Raw genomic sequence first — 15337 nt, 5'->3', positions numbered from 1 at the left:
ATACAGCCTCGATGGCAAGGCTGAGGAAAGTCACGGTACTACCCAATTAGGAAACATCCAATGTTGACAATGTTGCACATGCCAACATTGCACCACATTGCAGAATATCCATTGCCTGTTCTGGCACACAGGGAAAAGTATATAGTCGTCACTCTCTCCATAGCTTTTCTCTGTAGTCAACTTCGCTCACAAATAATCGAGTTCCTCTCGGTTAAACGCTTTACGTATAGGTCGCATGCTCTACTCTTGGTTTCCAGTCTCAGCTACGACAGTCCCACTGATATTTCACCAAGTAAACCACCTCGGGTTTGCTCGTTGACACCTCACGTGTTGTAAAGCGGCTTGTAACACTTTTGACTACCTTCTTGGATAGTTAGGGGAGTCCTGCCTTCTTGGATAGTTATGCGGATGGAAGGCTGACAGGGAGTGACGTCTAGGGGTAAGTAGGAGTTGGCAACATTGGTTAACAAAGACTTCTTTCCACCGCTTCTACTGGGTGACGCTATACTAGTCAAAGAGAGAGGTCAAAGAAAGTTATCCACTCTCTGTGACTACTTGTGACCCCATTAGTAAAGCTTAAAAATGGGTTATTAGTCGCTTTCTCCGCATTTCCCCACATTTTCAACACACCTCACTTTTGTATATCAAACCCGAAAAATCTCCTAAAATTGGACAAAATGAAGTCGCCGACGACGATACAGTCTTCCGGCGACAATTCGGCCTTCATGGCGCAGGGGTAACGGTATAAATGCAATCTATCAGTTCTCACGGTCTGAAAACTGACTTTTGTATTTAGCGTCGCACTTGTAATGCGCAAACGCAATACATGCGAAGATCACAAGTTCGAATCTTGTTGGAGGCATATAACATTTTTGGTGTTTTTCCTATCAGATAAGGCCCTCTTCAGCTAAGCTTTTGGCCTTTTTTTTCATCAGAAAGGCCAAGGCCTGGGTCTCAGAAACCTGCGGACATGACCGACAAGCTGACTGGGGTACATCTCCTAGAAGGGTCGGAACAAACTTTTGGCTAACTGACAAAGCTGTGCAGGCACCACCACGGACGTTCAGCTCAGGACAAATCCCAGATGTGCTTCAATTTGTCTATTTTGTCAAGAGACGCTAGCATCATCAACGCTTATGATCAGCCCGAATTGCCTCCTCTTGGCTAGAATTGTGCGTAGTTGTAATTCCAGTGCTGTAGAAGTTCGTAGAGAGCACCAGTATCTGGAGCGGACCAGTGTAGTTCGTTCCAAGTGTGGACTATTGGGGTTCATCAGCCTCAACACCCTACACAAGCTGATATGAGGGCAGGGCCTATGAGGTTTGCTAGATTCGTTCTTTTCGCTCGTAGCAGAATCACCTTTCCACATACCAGGTAGACAGCGGCAGAAGTCTGCAATCACCGTCCAACAGCCCGAACGAGGTGACAGGATCGATTCCACCAATTTTCCAGCCTTCTCTATCAAGACCTCCATACTTTTCAAATCAAAATAGCAATTCGAGTATTCAACCCATAGACAATCAGGCTTGAGACCAGCCTCCAACCAAAATCCGGACGATTTCTTTCGCTGTCTTGGCATTCGATGGGGGAGTAATGTCCTGTGCAGTCCTCGAATCCTGCGCGCCCCTTGAAAGGCTTTTGGATCGGAATATCCTAGATTGCGAAGGTGAGCCTCGGACTGAATATTTAGTGATATTATGAAATAGGTTTAGTGTATACCAAGTTTTTGACTATAGTCACTAGTCAGTCAGTCAGAGGCTGTGACTATAGTCAATAGTCAGTTGACTAGTGGTTGACTGACTAGTTGACAACGCCGGTAGAAAGCCGACTGAAAGAAATCCCTGGTGCCGAGCCAATTTTTGGAGCCAGATCACTTCTGTGGGAGTTTAAATCTCAAAGCGGCTACTCACTACAACTGTAAAAGCAGCTCCTCAGGCGGCTAGATCTGACCTATACCTCGCCGACTTCACCCAGCTTGGGTTCTAGATCTATATCTACACGCCCGTGTAGACCGATATAGTCTCTCCAAAGGGGCTCAAGGGGCTCCAACAGTGCCTCAGATGCAAAGAACTCCTGCAATATGTCCTTCACTCCCGTCCAAGGGCGTAACTCAGGATACTTTTTGACCAATTGGAGCGACAGCGAAGTCCCCGAGCTGGACCTTGTCCTATTTGCAACGGTCCAGGATGCGATGAGAACCAGCCACATCCACATAAGGCACTTTGTTTCGTCTGGAGAACTGCCGGAGAACAAGGTGAGCTCCTTCGTCAAAAGCGACCGAGGGATGCCAAAAACCAAATGGCATGCTTCCAGAAGAGTTCTCTTCGGACTGAAAGTGATGCTGGAATATAACAACAAGGAGAAGCTCAAATATCTCTCCAGGTTCGGTCCAGGTATGCGAAGTGAGGGACAGGCTTCATCAAAGTCATTGTGTCGTCTAGGACGTGCAGAAGATTTATCGGTCAGGCCTAGCTTTTGGTAGTGTGCAATCCTCTCGAGGAGAATGATCATATCCATCGAGAAGATTCCATTTTGGGCAAGTCGCTGGAAGCCTGGCGGGATCCTGTCAATGATCTTTCGAATCTCGGCCGTGAAGGGTGGCTTGGGACAGAACACGATACGGGCAGTCTTGTGCTCGGCGAACATAGGATCTCCATGTAGCCGGCTCCACCAGGTCTCAAACCTGGAACACAGTAAGCAATTCGCCCGCGGATAATGCATAGGGACGTACTGTTTCACGCTTGACCTGACCGACATATCTCGGTTCAGCTTGTCAAGACCGCCCCTTGACTGCACCATATCTCTAATCGCCCTTCGATGCATTCGGAATGCAGCCATATCTTTGAATACCATCTTTGAATGTAAGCACTGATATCAAGAAGTTGGAACCAGGATCAAGACATACAGCTAGATGCGTCAGGAATAAGACTATTATGATGGTTGCATCATCGTTGCAGTAATTGTGTCTTGCGATTCGCTCCCGTAGCTTCGAAATGGCGATCTGGACGAATCGCAGAACTTCTTCGGAAAGCCCGCTCTGTGAGGAAGAAGACAAGAATGTGCCTCTTACGACCTGCATTGCAGCTACACCTGCGTGAAGGGCATCTTCATCTTGCATTTGTCTGTAGTAGTTCTGTTCGCGTCAGTGAGTACATGTCACTATGTTTCGAGTTCATTCAAACGGCCATGTTGGTGGTTGGGGCGGGAAAGCCTGACTCATTGGGACATTGAAAGTCCCTGGCAGACAAGGTATTTTCATCCCTTCCGGCGTTTTTGAGATAGTATTTCATGCTATGGTGACCACAATATCGAAAACGAGGCAAAGCAGAAGTTGACTCACATTTCCGAGTATGTTGACAACGTCGAAGACCTGAGATATCGGAGCGTAGTTGGCATCGACCGCTTCGAGATCTGCACGAGAGCACCGGTGAGTACAACAAATACACAACGTGGGCGATTGACCTACAGAATTCGTTGGCCGCAGCAAACCCTTGAGAATGCCGATGCAGGATTCCCGGTAGGGAGTCTATCGTTGTGGATGGTGATGCCTCCAGGAAGGTTCGAAACCTTTTGTCGTCATTGAGTTTTAGAGTGGAATCCCTTTCCTCCATTATTGCGTGTCTGTGACTTGTGGCATCAATTCGTTTTCTGGTGATGGGTCCTGATCGCTTCTCGGCCAGGATTTGATTCTCGGTAGGGACTGCAGCATCATCATAAGTCACAAGGCTGCAAAAAGATATCAGACTAAGTAAGTCAAATTGAAGACTCACAATTGATGAAGCTGAGCGAAGAGGCTTCCTCATCTGACTCCAATGGGGTCTCTTCTGCTCTCTTTTCTTGGGTCTCTTGAGAAGATCCATGTTTGTCGCCCAGACAGCCCCGTCGTCCTATCCAATATGCTCTGGTAGACACATATGACTTGACCTGGTTGCGGTGTTGTCTGTCTTGGAACTGGGAAGGATGGGTATAGCAGACGAACACTCGACGATAGGGCATCGTGTAAGTCTGCCGACCACTTTCTTCAACTGTCCTTTGCTGACTGATTTGACACCATAAGCGAGGAAGACCCAGAGTCCATATGTACAAGTGAGTAATGGAGATGAGCAGATCATGATGACCTCAATTATTAGTCAAGCAACGAGACAAACGTGGAGATAGGATCCCCTGTACCCGGTGGCGGCTGCAGGGCACAACAGCCCCTAGGTCTCTAGGTGCGGGACGGGATCGTTGAAGATACTCCTCCTGGTGGGACCAATTCAGTCTGTGGACGCGCCAACCAAGCCCAAGGTGAAGATGGAGGGTGTCCCGGTTAGCGGGACTTGTTCTGCGCCTCCAGCTTGTCATGCGTTGTGACTTTTGCTGATGTGTTCGTGATTTGCTGAAGCGAGACATCTCTGATGAGTCTGGCGGGGAGATTCAGCGGTCTTGACGCTCGCCAGCTGCGGACCCCAACCTCGTGTGCTAGTCCTGACCAAGCAGTAAATTTTTCAGCAATCGAGAGGCCTCGCTTAGCTAGCAGCCTCGTCAGGTATTGTCACATCCACATGCCACTTTAACGATCCCACCGCACCGCATGTCCAGGATACGCCGGGCCAGGTAGTCCTCCACCCAGACATGATGTCTCTGTTTAGTAAGTGATCGGTAGAGTCTGCCCTTGAACGCCACCCGCGTGTACGGCCGTTGGTGGTGCACCCATGAACGGGCAGGTTCTATTGATCCCGTGCCTGCATGGTGTGAGTAGTCCTTTAATCGCCACCCTAGTCTCTCAAAGAAATACGGAGGTAATTCGCGGATTACGAGACGAAGCCAGCTCCGACCCTGGGTACAAACACCACTTTGAGCCTAATGACTCGCCGCAGCCTGGGGCTAGATGGTCTATGGGTCACTCGTCGCCTCGATTACCACCCCAAGGATAGGATCACCGAAACAAACAACATAAACAACATAATTTTAAAAGATTGAGAGATTGCAGCTTCGAAGCATGAAACTCCTTCGCTCAGCGTCGATATGCGCCCGAGTAAGGCGACATCGACACAAGCCGTCCCCTCGTCATATGGATAACCTCAACCTCGTCAACGAGAGCGGGCTTCTCGGTTTTGACGAAACATGCACCCCCGAGCTTCCTAGCTGGAACGAGGTATATATGTTCTTGGAGCTCCTTCATACGGGGAAAGCTGACCCTTCTTAGAAAACGGCCATAGTGCTTCCTCTTGCCTCTGAAACGTCGTCTTTGGTCGCCTTGACACCACCATATTTCTTTCCTCGGAGTGAAAGTCTCTCGATATCAACAGCACAAGAAGATCGTACGCTTAGTGACGTGCATCTTGTGGTGGTGGACCAGCATGGCAGGGAATGTGAAGTGGTTCAGACTCGAAGCGAGGTATGTGTCATTAAACAGACGGCGGCGAGGAAGACCTGCTGAAAAGTCACCAAGCGGCGACGCGCACAAAACAGAAAAGCTCAGCGAGCATATCGAGCACGCAAAGAAGCTCAGCTGAAGGCTGCATCATCGACCTTGGCTGCGAATAACTCACAGCTGCGGACTCTAGCCCACCACAACCGCGAGCTCCTCGACACGATCAAGCGACTCAAGGCCATAATTCTCCAGCTAGAGACGGAGAATCAGCTCCTCAAAGAGGTACAAAGCCCAAATGTCAACGAAATGGATGATCAGAGCGGGTGGATGCTGGACGGCCCGAGTTTCATGTCACCCACTCCCTCAGAGCTGTATTGGCGTGCGGAAGATACATCTGATACCTCATGATCAATGGGGACTTATGGCGCATCGATACCCAGAGTTGCGATCCAAGCACGTAAAGGGCTGAGGTTTGAGCTTCACCGAGAACCACGAAAATGATCCCTGGGAGCGAGAAGTTCCGTCGCATACTGTTGAAGGGCTGCAATTGTGTGTAGCCGCTGTTTTCAGGGCCCCGGAGTTCAGCTTATGACTGGTGCGAGTCGGGGTAATCCACAGAGCAATCCCCAGGCATTTCAGAAGCTCGATCGCGCCTCAGGTGATATCAGTGTAATATATACATCGTATGGCAACATTAGCTTCGCTTAACTCAACAGATGCGTGTCTGTCGCGGTCTGCCACAGCACGTACCATCCGTGAACTACTTCTGTGGCAGCCTAGCGGGCAGTCTCTTGCTGCGTTAGCGAGCTCGTCTCCCGCTCGCTGTACGAAAAAAAGTCTTTCCTAGCCAAGCCCAGCGAAAGGTATGTACTTGTAAAAGCCATGTCCAGGCAGCTAACAGTTGCTTTTGCCGTTCAATGGCGAGGAAACTTTCCAGAGGCCAGCCTGAACACCCAGAGTACCTAGGTATGGTTGTGGGGTTATGCTCCGCCAAACCTTCAAGCCGCCAGCGCTACACTGAAAAGCGATAGTGCCGCTTCCTCATCTGGAAGCCGAAGAGGTATCTGATTGGCCGTGAATAGCGCAGCGGGACGCTTAGTACTTCTCCCTCGCCAGGCCGGAGGGCCGGAGGCAAAAAAGGCTGGTCGTGAAGGCTGGCTGACTTCGCCGAAGGCGAGCGCTTAGTAACTCCCACCGGACTCGTAAAGTAGGCAATCAAACACGAAGCCAACGGTTATCTGGCATGCTAACGGCGAATAGTGCGGTATTGATCGTGAAGCCGGTTGGTCGAGGGAGGCCCCTGGCTGCATGCCTAAATATTGCTTCTCATGAACCTCTCCCTGTCTTGGGCACGTTCGGGTATTCGGATAATGTGAATTGAACAAGGATCTAATAATTGACGAAGCTGTTTGACCAATCTGTGTGACCTGGAAGTATGTCGTGGGATGAAGGCATTGTCGCTGCCCTAAAACGGCTATTTGTGGCTTGCATGAATTATTATCTAAGGTTGTGCCATCTGGCGTTCCAGTCGATGATCCATTCAACGCTTGCATTGGCCTTATTTGTAAGCATTCGATTGTTTGATGGGTGACAGCCTGGTCCGCGTTTCAGACGACTCTTCCAACCTGTGCTGTCTATAACCACGGGACGTGATACCAACAGGAAGAAGCCATGATGCGAGTCAGCGCAGGCAAGCTCGAAAGCCGCATTGAATCTCCTTTGAGGAAATGCCTTGTTGATTTGTTCGCTCCCACGTGTATTTTTCAAGGTTGTTCAGCAGCCCCACGCGCCGCCCATGTGCTGGGCCTATTTCGACTCTTCCAGGCCCGGCCACGACTGTGGTAGCAATGGTTTTTGTCACCCATGAGCTTCGCTTGAGAGATCAGGGTCTTCAAAGGTCAGCTCGTGGCATGGATGACACTCCCCACATGAAGACCGCGCCTTATCACTAACGACGTCGACGACGTGCAGCAACAAGAGGCTTTCGTCTACTGCGTAGCCTCCCAAGCCGCCATATAGCACGAATGACAAAGTCCAGACCCTGGCTACCTAGGTAGGCAGGTGGTGTCGGATCCAGATTGCTCCTCACACCAGGAATTCGTACCTTTTCAGTTGGTGGGCGAAAGTATGAATGTTGGCCAAAAGGCGAGAGGGAAAACAGACTTTTGGTCCAGAGGTGGCAGATCTGCAAGCCGCCCGTGTCATTGAAATCGAGTGTCGTCATGAGTGGTCTGCGCTTTTGTTCCCCTTCTTCACCGTCCAACCACTTCCGACCACTGCAGGAATGATCATTTCTGCTCTTCACTGCAATCATGCCGAAGACGTCGCTCGAAAGCCTAGCCCCTCCAAGTCGCCCTTTGGATGCGCCGGCTTTGAATGATCTGCAATTGCGATATTCATATGAAATTGCACGAGGAGAGATGGGCGTCTTGTCGTTTGAACCGTACAAAAGTCTCATCTTGCCTTACTGGGCTTTTCGCACTGTTCCGCTTGCACAGAAATCAGCCGAGGTCTTGTGGTCCATCTTCGAATCGTACGTGGAACGTGGGGATTTGGTCGGGGCGGACATGACTCGCAAATTCATCCAGATGGGGATGACGCGCGCCCGTCGATACGCCAATCATAAAGGCGGTCGCAAATATGCCGCCGACGGGAAGCAGCTGGCGAAATGGACCGAAGACGACGTGGATGGGAAGAGGAAGGAGAAAGAAGAGGCTAGCGAAATCTTCAAGGGTTACTGGAGACGCTGCATCGGTTCGGAGGAATACATTCGATTGAAGAATGAATGGTCGAGAGCCAAACAACAGTATCTGAAGGTTCATCGCAGCTAGGGCGACGAGACTCGCGTTGTCGTACGTGTGTCTCGATCATCTTCCCTTTTTTCATTCTCGGTGTCGGTCTGCCGAGTGGGCTTCGTGGAAGTGCCGTGGATCGCCTCGGCGAAGGCAATCCATTCTTCAATGCCTTTCACAAAGGTGTCTTCGTTCGTTGGCACGGCGTCATGACCCCAGACTATAACATCCTCGAAGGTCGATAATTCTTCGAGTAGCATGACCGGCTCGGGAGGCTCGTCTTCGTCTTCTTCATCGGCGATCTCAATGTCTTCATCCACAGCGGTATATGTAGGGCCACTCTGCATTCTGCATGGTTGTGGGAGGAATCGGTCTGTTGTCTTTGCGACGACGCCTGCGAACATATCAATGTCGGCCTTCCTGGGGGACTCTCTAGGGACATTCTCACCTCGGTACCCGGCAGGTACCTTTATGGAATTGCCTCGCAACCGGCGACCTCGAAAGTAGGACGTTGCCGTACCGTCTTCCAGGACAAATGTCAGCATATCCTTGCGATACGTAGAAACAGAGGCTGAGAAGTACCTTTCTCCGCTTGCGGCGACCAATATCTCTTCGTCACTTTGGTTGGCCCATTGTGGTGGATGCGGCAAGGGAGGATGTTGACGACACATTTATCTTCAACATTTCCGGAGCGTTGTAGGGCAAGCATTTCGAGAATCCTTGGAGAATATCAACGTACAAAGTCTTAGCGGTTGTCGTGGTGAGGTGTTGAATTGGAAGGCTTGGTTTTCTCAAGCCTGAGATCTGAAACGCGTCTTGGTTGTTCGAGCGACGCGTCGAAGGACCCGTCGAGCCCGTTCAATTAACTGGATAAACCTCGGGCAAATATCCACAATGTCTATTGCCCCACGATTCCAACGCAAAGGCATAACGCATGATCTTATGGATGCTTGGAGAGTTCAGCCATGAATCCTTGATGCAGCACCAAGTGTGCGTGCAACATATCAACCTACAATACATACACATGATTAGGCCGTCGCTGGACAATCGCACTACGGCCTGGGCGTTCTCAGTAGAAGCGTCATGTCCAGTGATGTACAAGGCCCGTCCGTCATTTGAGCAGCCTACCGTCACATTCGGCTTTCCTAGAGACACTCTTGAAGATAGCTTATCTCCCAAACGCCGAGCAAAAGGCGGCCCAGGACGTGCAGACTGTGGGTGCTAGACAGGGTGTTTGGCCATGAAATTCAAAACCAGGGACTATGCCCCGAAGAGTGGCACTAGCTAGGGCAGCTTTGCCATCACTGTTCATGAGACCGCCTGCTGTATCAGGAAGAGGTAGGGGACTCTGCTCTATGCCCAGTCGCTGGGCGCTGATTTGAGGAGTTCTCCGGCATCTTCCCGTTCATCGTGAGAACGCATTTGACACGAAAGCATGGGACGATGCGACCATGACGGCAGCACCGAGGCACCATAAGTTAGAGGACATACCAACCCGCTGTTCATAACCCCAGCAGGGACAGCTCGACGCCTGGCTCAGATAAGTCGCTGCCCTGGTCAACGCGGTTAACGCTTTCTCTTCTTCTTTTTCTTATGTTTGCGAGGTGTCTTCTGCTCTTCAGCATCCTGTTGCCTTTCCACAGGAGGCTGTGCCGGCCATCGCTTAGAATGTTCTCGGTCGAAAGCAGGTTTGTCTTTCCGGAACAGTAGTATGCAGGCCCGAGCATCTTCTACACTTGAATGTTCCCCTTGCTGTATCTCGAAACCTAACAGTTCTGACGCAAGGATTTTCAATCGCGGTGATCCACCTCCTGCTATTTTTCGATACGGTGGATGGCGAGCAGTATCCCGGATATCTCGTTGAGGGTGGCTAATCATCAATGCTTCTAGGTCATGCCGTATGGAGTGTCCAATTATAACTCTGTCTTTGAGGATCTTTGCCACTTCCACTTGAACCTCCTTGAAGTGTCTTGCGGATTTCAAGTGATGGTGTGATATCCCGCTGATATGGGTTCGGTAGTCTGTGACGGCCTCAAGTGGAAGCACATAGGAATCGTAGACTTGGTCGCCATTGTAATTGACGATACTGACACGAGCGAGCGCGGATTCTCTTTCTGGGTTCGGTCCAACGCCGACCATCTCGCAATCGAGGGCGACGTACCTGCCAATTTCTACCCTAAAAGCGGGTCAGGAGAGCGCACTGAAAGGGACATGTCAAACATACTCAGGAGACAACCCAGCGTTGACCTTCTGCGGTGGTGGGCGAGCAGCAAGACGTGGACGAGGAAGGTTGTCGCAATTTTCTACTTCTTGGATCGAGGGTGGTTTGGTAGGACTGTCGCCATTGAGAGCCATAACCCTGTGGCTGCGTGATCTCTTCCTGGCCTTTGGGGTCTCTGCGGAAATCTTGGGCGCGATGTGCTGCACGACTTCCCTCTTGCGTTTCACGCCATGCTTTGACGGCTTTGCGAGGGTGCTCTCAGCCTTGGTGTCTAGGGTCGCTTGCAGTTTCTTCCAGTTTGCTGACAAGTTGCTGAGGTCCATTGCAGACCATCAGCTTGGGTTGAAAGGAAACATTGTTGGGAAGGTAGAGGAGAGACTCGGTGGAAGAGAATATTGCGGAGAATATGCGTGGAAAAGTATGAGGGAGCAATGTTATTCCGTTCCGGCCTACAACCATCTCTCACACTCCACTCACCCACCACCCAATATCACACTTCGAACAGCTTTCACCAGTCAACACCGAGCATCTAAGTGTCTGCTTCCTCATATTCCATTACGCAAGATATTTTCGTGATTTCGTAGCTCTATTGGAACTTGCATTTAGCGGGCGACTGGCGTTGACTTATTGAATGTGGTTTCATGAGCTCGTCATTGTCCCCGGACATTCTTTGAAAAGGTCGTCGACTTGCTCTGGCCTGGCGCCATAGACCCTGCTAAGAGACTTTGAACTGGCCTGTAATCCGCATTGAGGCGCTCTCTCAACGGTGATCAACGAAATGTCGGGCTCTACAGATATCAGCAATCTCTCCATGCTCGCATCTGCGCGGAAAGCGGCAGCAGCTGGAGAGATACCTCAGAAAGCACACTACTCCCCACCATGGGCGGACATGAGCATAATTGGGATAGCTGGATCTTCGGGCTCCGGCAAGACAAGTCTGGCGGTGGAGATCGTGCAGTCTTTGAATCTGCCCTGGGTCATCATCTTGTCTATTGACTCATTCTACAAGTCGTTAACGCCGGAGCAAAACGCCTTGGCACATCGAAATGAGTACGATCTCGACTCGCCAGAATCAATCGACTTTGATCTCCTGGTGGAGAAATTGATAGATCTCAAGCACGGGAAAAGAACCGACATACCGGTATACTCTTTCCAGCAACATCAGAGGTTGGACAAGACCGTCTCCATATACTCGCCGCACGTTGTGATCCTCGAAGGGATTCTGGCCTTGAACGATCCACGTGTGCTCGACCTCCTGGACATGAAGATCTTCGTCGAAGCAGATCCCGATCTCTGTCTGTCAAGGCGGATCGTGCGTGACGTGAGAGAGCGAGGTCGAACCATTGAAGGTGTCATCAAACAGTGGTTCAGATATGTTAAGCCCGTCTTCCAGAAATATGTTGATCCGCAAAGAGAGATTGCCGACCTGATTGTACCCCGAGGTATGCAGAACAAAATGGCCATCCAAATGATCGTCAACCAGACTAGACAAATCCTGAAGGAGAAGTCCATCAAGCACAACGCAGAGTTGGAAAAGCTGGGCCAGCAAGTTGAAGATTACACCCTCTCCGAGAACGTCATGGTCCTTGGCGAGACACCACAAGTTGTCGGCGTGTCAACGATCCTGCGAAACCCCATAACTGACCAGGTCGATTTCGTCTTCTACTTTGACAGACTGACAGCTCTTTTGATCGAGAAAGCTCTCGACTGCCACAACTATATCGCCACGGACATCACAACTGCGACAGACTGTAAATACTCTGGTCTCAAATCAGCCGGCAAAGTGTCTGCCGTGGTCATTCTTCGAGGCGGAAGCTGTATGGAGACAGGGCTCAAGCGAACAATTCCTGATTGCCTGACAGGTCGACTACTCATCCAATCCAACCTCCGTACCGGTGAACCAGAACTGCACTATCTCAAGCTATTCCCTGATCTGGCGCAACACGAAACAATCATGCTTCTGGACCCGCAGATGTCGAGTGGCGGAGCGGCGCTGATGGCCGTCAAGGTTTTGGTGGACCACGGGGTCGCTGAGCAAAGAATTGTCTTTGTGACGTGCATGGCTGGGCGACGGGGTCTCAAGAGGCTGATGACGGTGTTTCCCAAGATCAAGGTGGTGGTAGCCAGGATTGTCGAAGATAATGAGAAGAGGTGGATGGAGGAGAGATATTTTGGCTGCTAGTTGGGCTTTGTCACTTTGACTTGTCGCATCCAGTGGCCAAGGCTCGCAGACTTTGAGGGAGGAATCGCAGCTGATTGGCTGACTCGACCAAGACCCATGGTTCAAAGACTACTGGGGCTGCAAGGACGAACACATCCGATGGAACATGTACACCTACCAGGCGGTAACGTCGAAACCTTTGGGCTTGCAAGAACTTACAAGGCCGGACAACTTTGGTTGGGGTGGAGCCCTGATCATGCGCGATATTCGAGTCTCTCCCACCACGGATGATGAGGACCTTCAAGAACGTATATAAACCCCCGGGGTTTTCTGTTCTCAAACACTTTCTCAGCAAGGACCTCAACATATTAACAGTTTCAATATTCCAGACTTGGCTATCACCGCCTAAGACACAATCGGATGCCAGTACGAGCAATCATTATTGTGCAGCATCGACATCCCCACCTTTCGAATTTCATACTCTTCAAGTCCAAGGCTCGCATATTTCTGAGACGTCTTCAACCCCGCAACTAAGAACAGCTCACTTTCACCATGGTTGCGTTCACCAAGTTCGCTGCGGCCGCAGTGCTGATGACCTCCTTTGCTGCAGCTGCCCCGGTGAGGACACCCGACTCCCTCGATGCACGTGTCGAATGCATGTCTCTCGGCTGCACAACCCCGGATAAACCACACCGGTACGTGGGCGGCGCCGTGCACCTCAAGGGAAGTGATGTGTTTCCTCCGAGTAGCGACAAAGTTGAGGATCTTGCCAACTCCGATGCGGACAAGATACTGGTGAAGTTCAGCATCGTCGACAAGCCGCTTGAGGAGGAGGCGGCCCTGGACCAAGAAAGACAGGACCCTGAGCCTAGTAAGAGGGACCTCCAGGAGCATGTTGAGCAGGAGGGCGTGAATGAGGCGGAGGAGGCCAATTCCGATGCGGACAAGATACTGGTGAAGTTCAGCATCGTCAAGAAGCCGCTTGAGGTTGAAGCGGCCCTGGACCAAGAGAGACAGGACCCCGACCATGGCAAGAGAGACTTCCAGAAGCATCTTGAACAGGAGGGCGTGGATGAGGCGGAGGAGGCCGTGGGCGTGAAGAGTCAGGACCCCGACCATGGCAAGAGGGACCTGCGCGAGCAGGTTGAGCAAATCGGGGATATGCACTCCCGTCTTGACGATTTCCCCGCCCTCGACAAGCACGAAGAAGCCGCCCGTCCTGGCAGTGATCGCAGTCCGCTGGAGAAGGCGGAGGACAGACTGCTCAACGGTCTCGAGCATCTCACCCACGAGAAGCACGAATCAGCCCAGTGAGGCAGGGCAGTCTGACTTTGGCAGAGATCCTGGGGAGGATCAGACCTGAACGGCTTTGTTCAGAGGGGGTCATGGATACGCAGTGAGCAGGACGAGGGAGGGTGACAGGAGAGGCCGATCTAGATCTAGCGAGAATGTAGCGAATAGATCAGTGAGGAAAATGCTGCGCAGTGTCTTCTCTTCCGTATCCACCAGTAATTAATATGCACTAGACGTGAGCGGCTGAAAGAGGCACTCGACAGGGCACTGGGGAAGCTAAACTCCACCGTACAGCTCTCTACTGCGGAGCATTCAAGTTGCCTAGTGCATTATGAAGAACGCGACATCCATTGCATGCCTGCAGGCCGACCTTCTTCAATTCCACAACCACAAGCCACAAGCACTCTCACTCTCTCAACGTTCGAGTAACGATCACGGCTATCCCGATCCGAATCTACCTTTCATCCACTTCTAGAGTCTCCCTGCCTCAGAAACCTGTGACCTGCGCAGAAGAACATCGGACCGTCGCCCTTGTTTGAACCTCAACCATCTATCTATCTTTCACCCTGCGCCTTGCCGATCCATCATGGTGAGTTCTACTTCCTGGAAGAGACATACCTCGCAGTCCCAAAGCTGTGTAATCAGAGGGGATAGGCCTTATTTACATGAACCTATACTAACGCACCGGTATCTCTTTGTGCAGTCTCTCCGCGTCGCCCCTCCCGCAACGCACCCAAGCAGCACCTCCAACACCAGCTCTTCCAAACTCTCTTCCACTACAAGCAGCACCAAACCCAGCAAAGACACCCTCGACCGCGGCGCCCCCTCCGCGCCAGGACTCCACGACACCCTCCGCGCCTCTCTATACCCACCATCAGCGCCGTCGGCCGTGTCGTCGTCGCACCCGCTCGAATCCCGCCTCGCGAACTGGCAAGCCACACAGGAATCCACACGCCTGCAACTCCTGCGCCGGAACTTCGGGATCGCGGAACCCTTGCGCCGGGGCATGGAACTCAAGCTCGTGCGGGACGCGGACTCGTTCCGGCCCTCGGTGCTGGGTAAGGCCGCTGGTGTGCACGAGGACATTTTGACGGGCAGGGACGCGGAGATTTCCTGGGAGGATGTCTATGCGGGACAGGACGGGTTGAGGTTTGTTGCGGGCCAGGGGAGTGATGGGCAAGGCGTTGGGTGGATGGAGGAGATGGAGAGGAAGGTCGGGATGGGGAAGTGGTGAGGATCTTTGAATTCTGGCGTATTCGAGAAGAACGAGAATAAGAACAACGAAAAAGAATGGGAAGTCCGAAAAAGAGCCAGAGGCGTTTCTCGTCGGGCTGGCTTTCGATCCTTCTCCCTGATGGCAATACGGGAGCAATGCGCTGCGGTGCTAGCCAGGCAGCTAGCTAGCTATCCAACCGGGAATTGCATACATCCCTAGGGTATCTTTCTATCCTTGTGTAGGAACAGGTCGGTCGATAGGTGTGCGGCGTACGGCGAGGGCGCGACTACCCGCATGG

General features: G+C 51.5%; 7 protein-coding genes and 1 non-coding gene across 8 annotated transcripts; 5 read left to right on the top strand and 3 right to left on the bottom strand.

The window, feature by feature from the left end:
• The first annotated feature begins 719 nt into the window (after positions 1-719).
• On the top strand, positions 720-862 carry Z520_01827. Its single transcript has one exon. It is a non-coding gene; the product is annotated as a tRNA-Cys (tRNA).
• Positions 863-1950: 1088 nt separating this feature from the next.
• Z520_01826 (uncharacterized protein) lies at positions 1951-3996 on the bottom strand (the record flags this gene model as incomplete). The annotated part of the gene is made up of 6 exons (XM_016772341.1): positions 1951-2683; positions 2732-2853; positions 2906-3133; positions 3341-3411; positions 3467-3700; positions 3771-3996. The coding sequence occupies 6 exons, from the start codon at positions 3994-3996 to the stop codon at positions 1951-1953; spliced, it is 1614 nt and encodes a 537-aa protein (XP_016635811.1).
• A 1057-nt stretch (positions 3997-5053) lies between these two features.
• Positions 5054-5764, top strand: Z520_01825 (uncharacterized protein; the record flags this gene model as incomplete). The annotated part of the gene is made up of 3 exons (XM_016772340.1): positions 5054-5137; positions 5189-5380; positions 5435-5764. The coding sequence occupies 3 exons, from the start codon at positions 5054-5056 to the stop codon at positions 5762-5764; spliced, it is 606 nt and encodes a 201-aa protein (XP_016635810.1).
• A 2419-nt stretch (positions 5765-8183) lies between these two features.
• Z520_01824 (uncharacterized protein) lies at positions 8184-8857 on the bottom strand (the record flags this gene model as incomplete). Its single annotated transcript, XM_016772339.1, has 2 exons — positions 8184-8671; positions 8731-8857. 2 exons carry the CDS (start codon positions 8855-8857, stop codon positions 8184-8186), a joined length of 615 nt encoding a protein of 204 aa, XP_016635809.1.
• Positions 8858-9714: 857 nt separating this feature from the next.
• Positions 9715-10692, bottom strand: Z520_01823 (uncharacterized protein; the record flags this gene model as incomplete). The annotated part of the gene is made up of 2 exons (XM_016772338.1): positions 9715-10324; positions 10373-10692. The coding sequence occupies 2 exons, from the start codon at positions 10690-10692 to the stop codon at positions 9715-9717; spliced, it is 930 nt and encodes a 309-aa protein (XP_016635808.1).
• Positions 10693-11147: 455 nt separating this feature from the next.
• On the top strand, positions 11148-12551 carry Z520_01822 (uncharacterized protein; the record flags this gene model as incomplete). The annotated part of the gene is made up of 1 exon (XM_016772337.1): positions 11148-12551. One exon carries the CDS (start codon positions 11148-11150, stop codon positions 12549-12551), a length of 1404 nt encoding a protein of 467 aa, XP_016635807.1.
• Positions 12552-13082: 531 nt separating this feature from the next.
• Positions 13083-13844, top strand: Z520_01821 (uncharacterized protein; the record flags this gene model as incomplete). Its single annotated transcript, XM_016772336.1, has 1 exon — positions 13083-13844. The coding sequence occupies one exon, from the start codon at positions 13083-13085 to the stop codon at positions 13842-13844; it is 762 nt and encodes a 253-aa protein (XP_016635806.1).
• Positions 13845-14409: 565 nt separating this feature from the next.
• Z520_01820 (uncharacterized protein) lies at positions 14410-15057 on the top strand (the record flags this gene model as incomplete). The annotated part of the gene is made up of 1 exon (XM_016772335.1): positions 14410-15057. The coding sequence occupies one exon, from the start codon at positions 14410-14412 to the stop codon at positions 15055-15057; it is 648 nt and encodes a 215-aa protein (XP_016635805.1).
• Positions 15058-15337: the final 280 nt, after the last annotated feature.

Source organism: Fonsecaea multimorphosa, assembly GCF_000836435.1.
Source record: "Fonsecaea multimorphosa CBS 102226 unplaced genomic scaffold supercont1.3, whole genome shotgun sequence".
Lineage (NCBI taxonomy): Eukaryota > Fungi > Ascomycota > Eurotiomycetes > Chaetothyriales > Herpotrichiellaceae > Fonsecaea > Fonsecaea multimorphosa.
The sequence above is the reverse complement of the archived record's forward strand: the minus strand, read 5'-3'. Positions and strand labels throughout refer to the sequence as shown.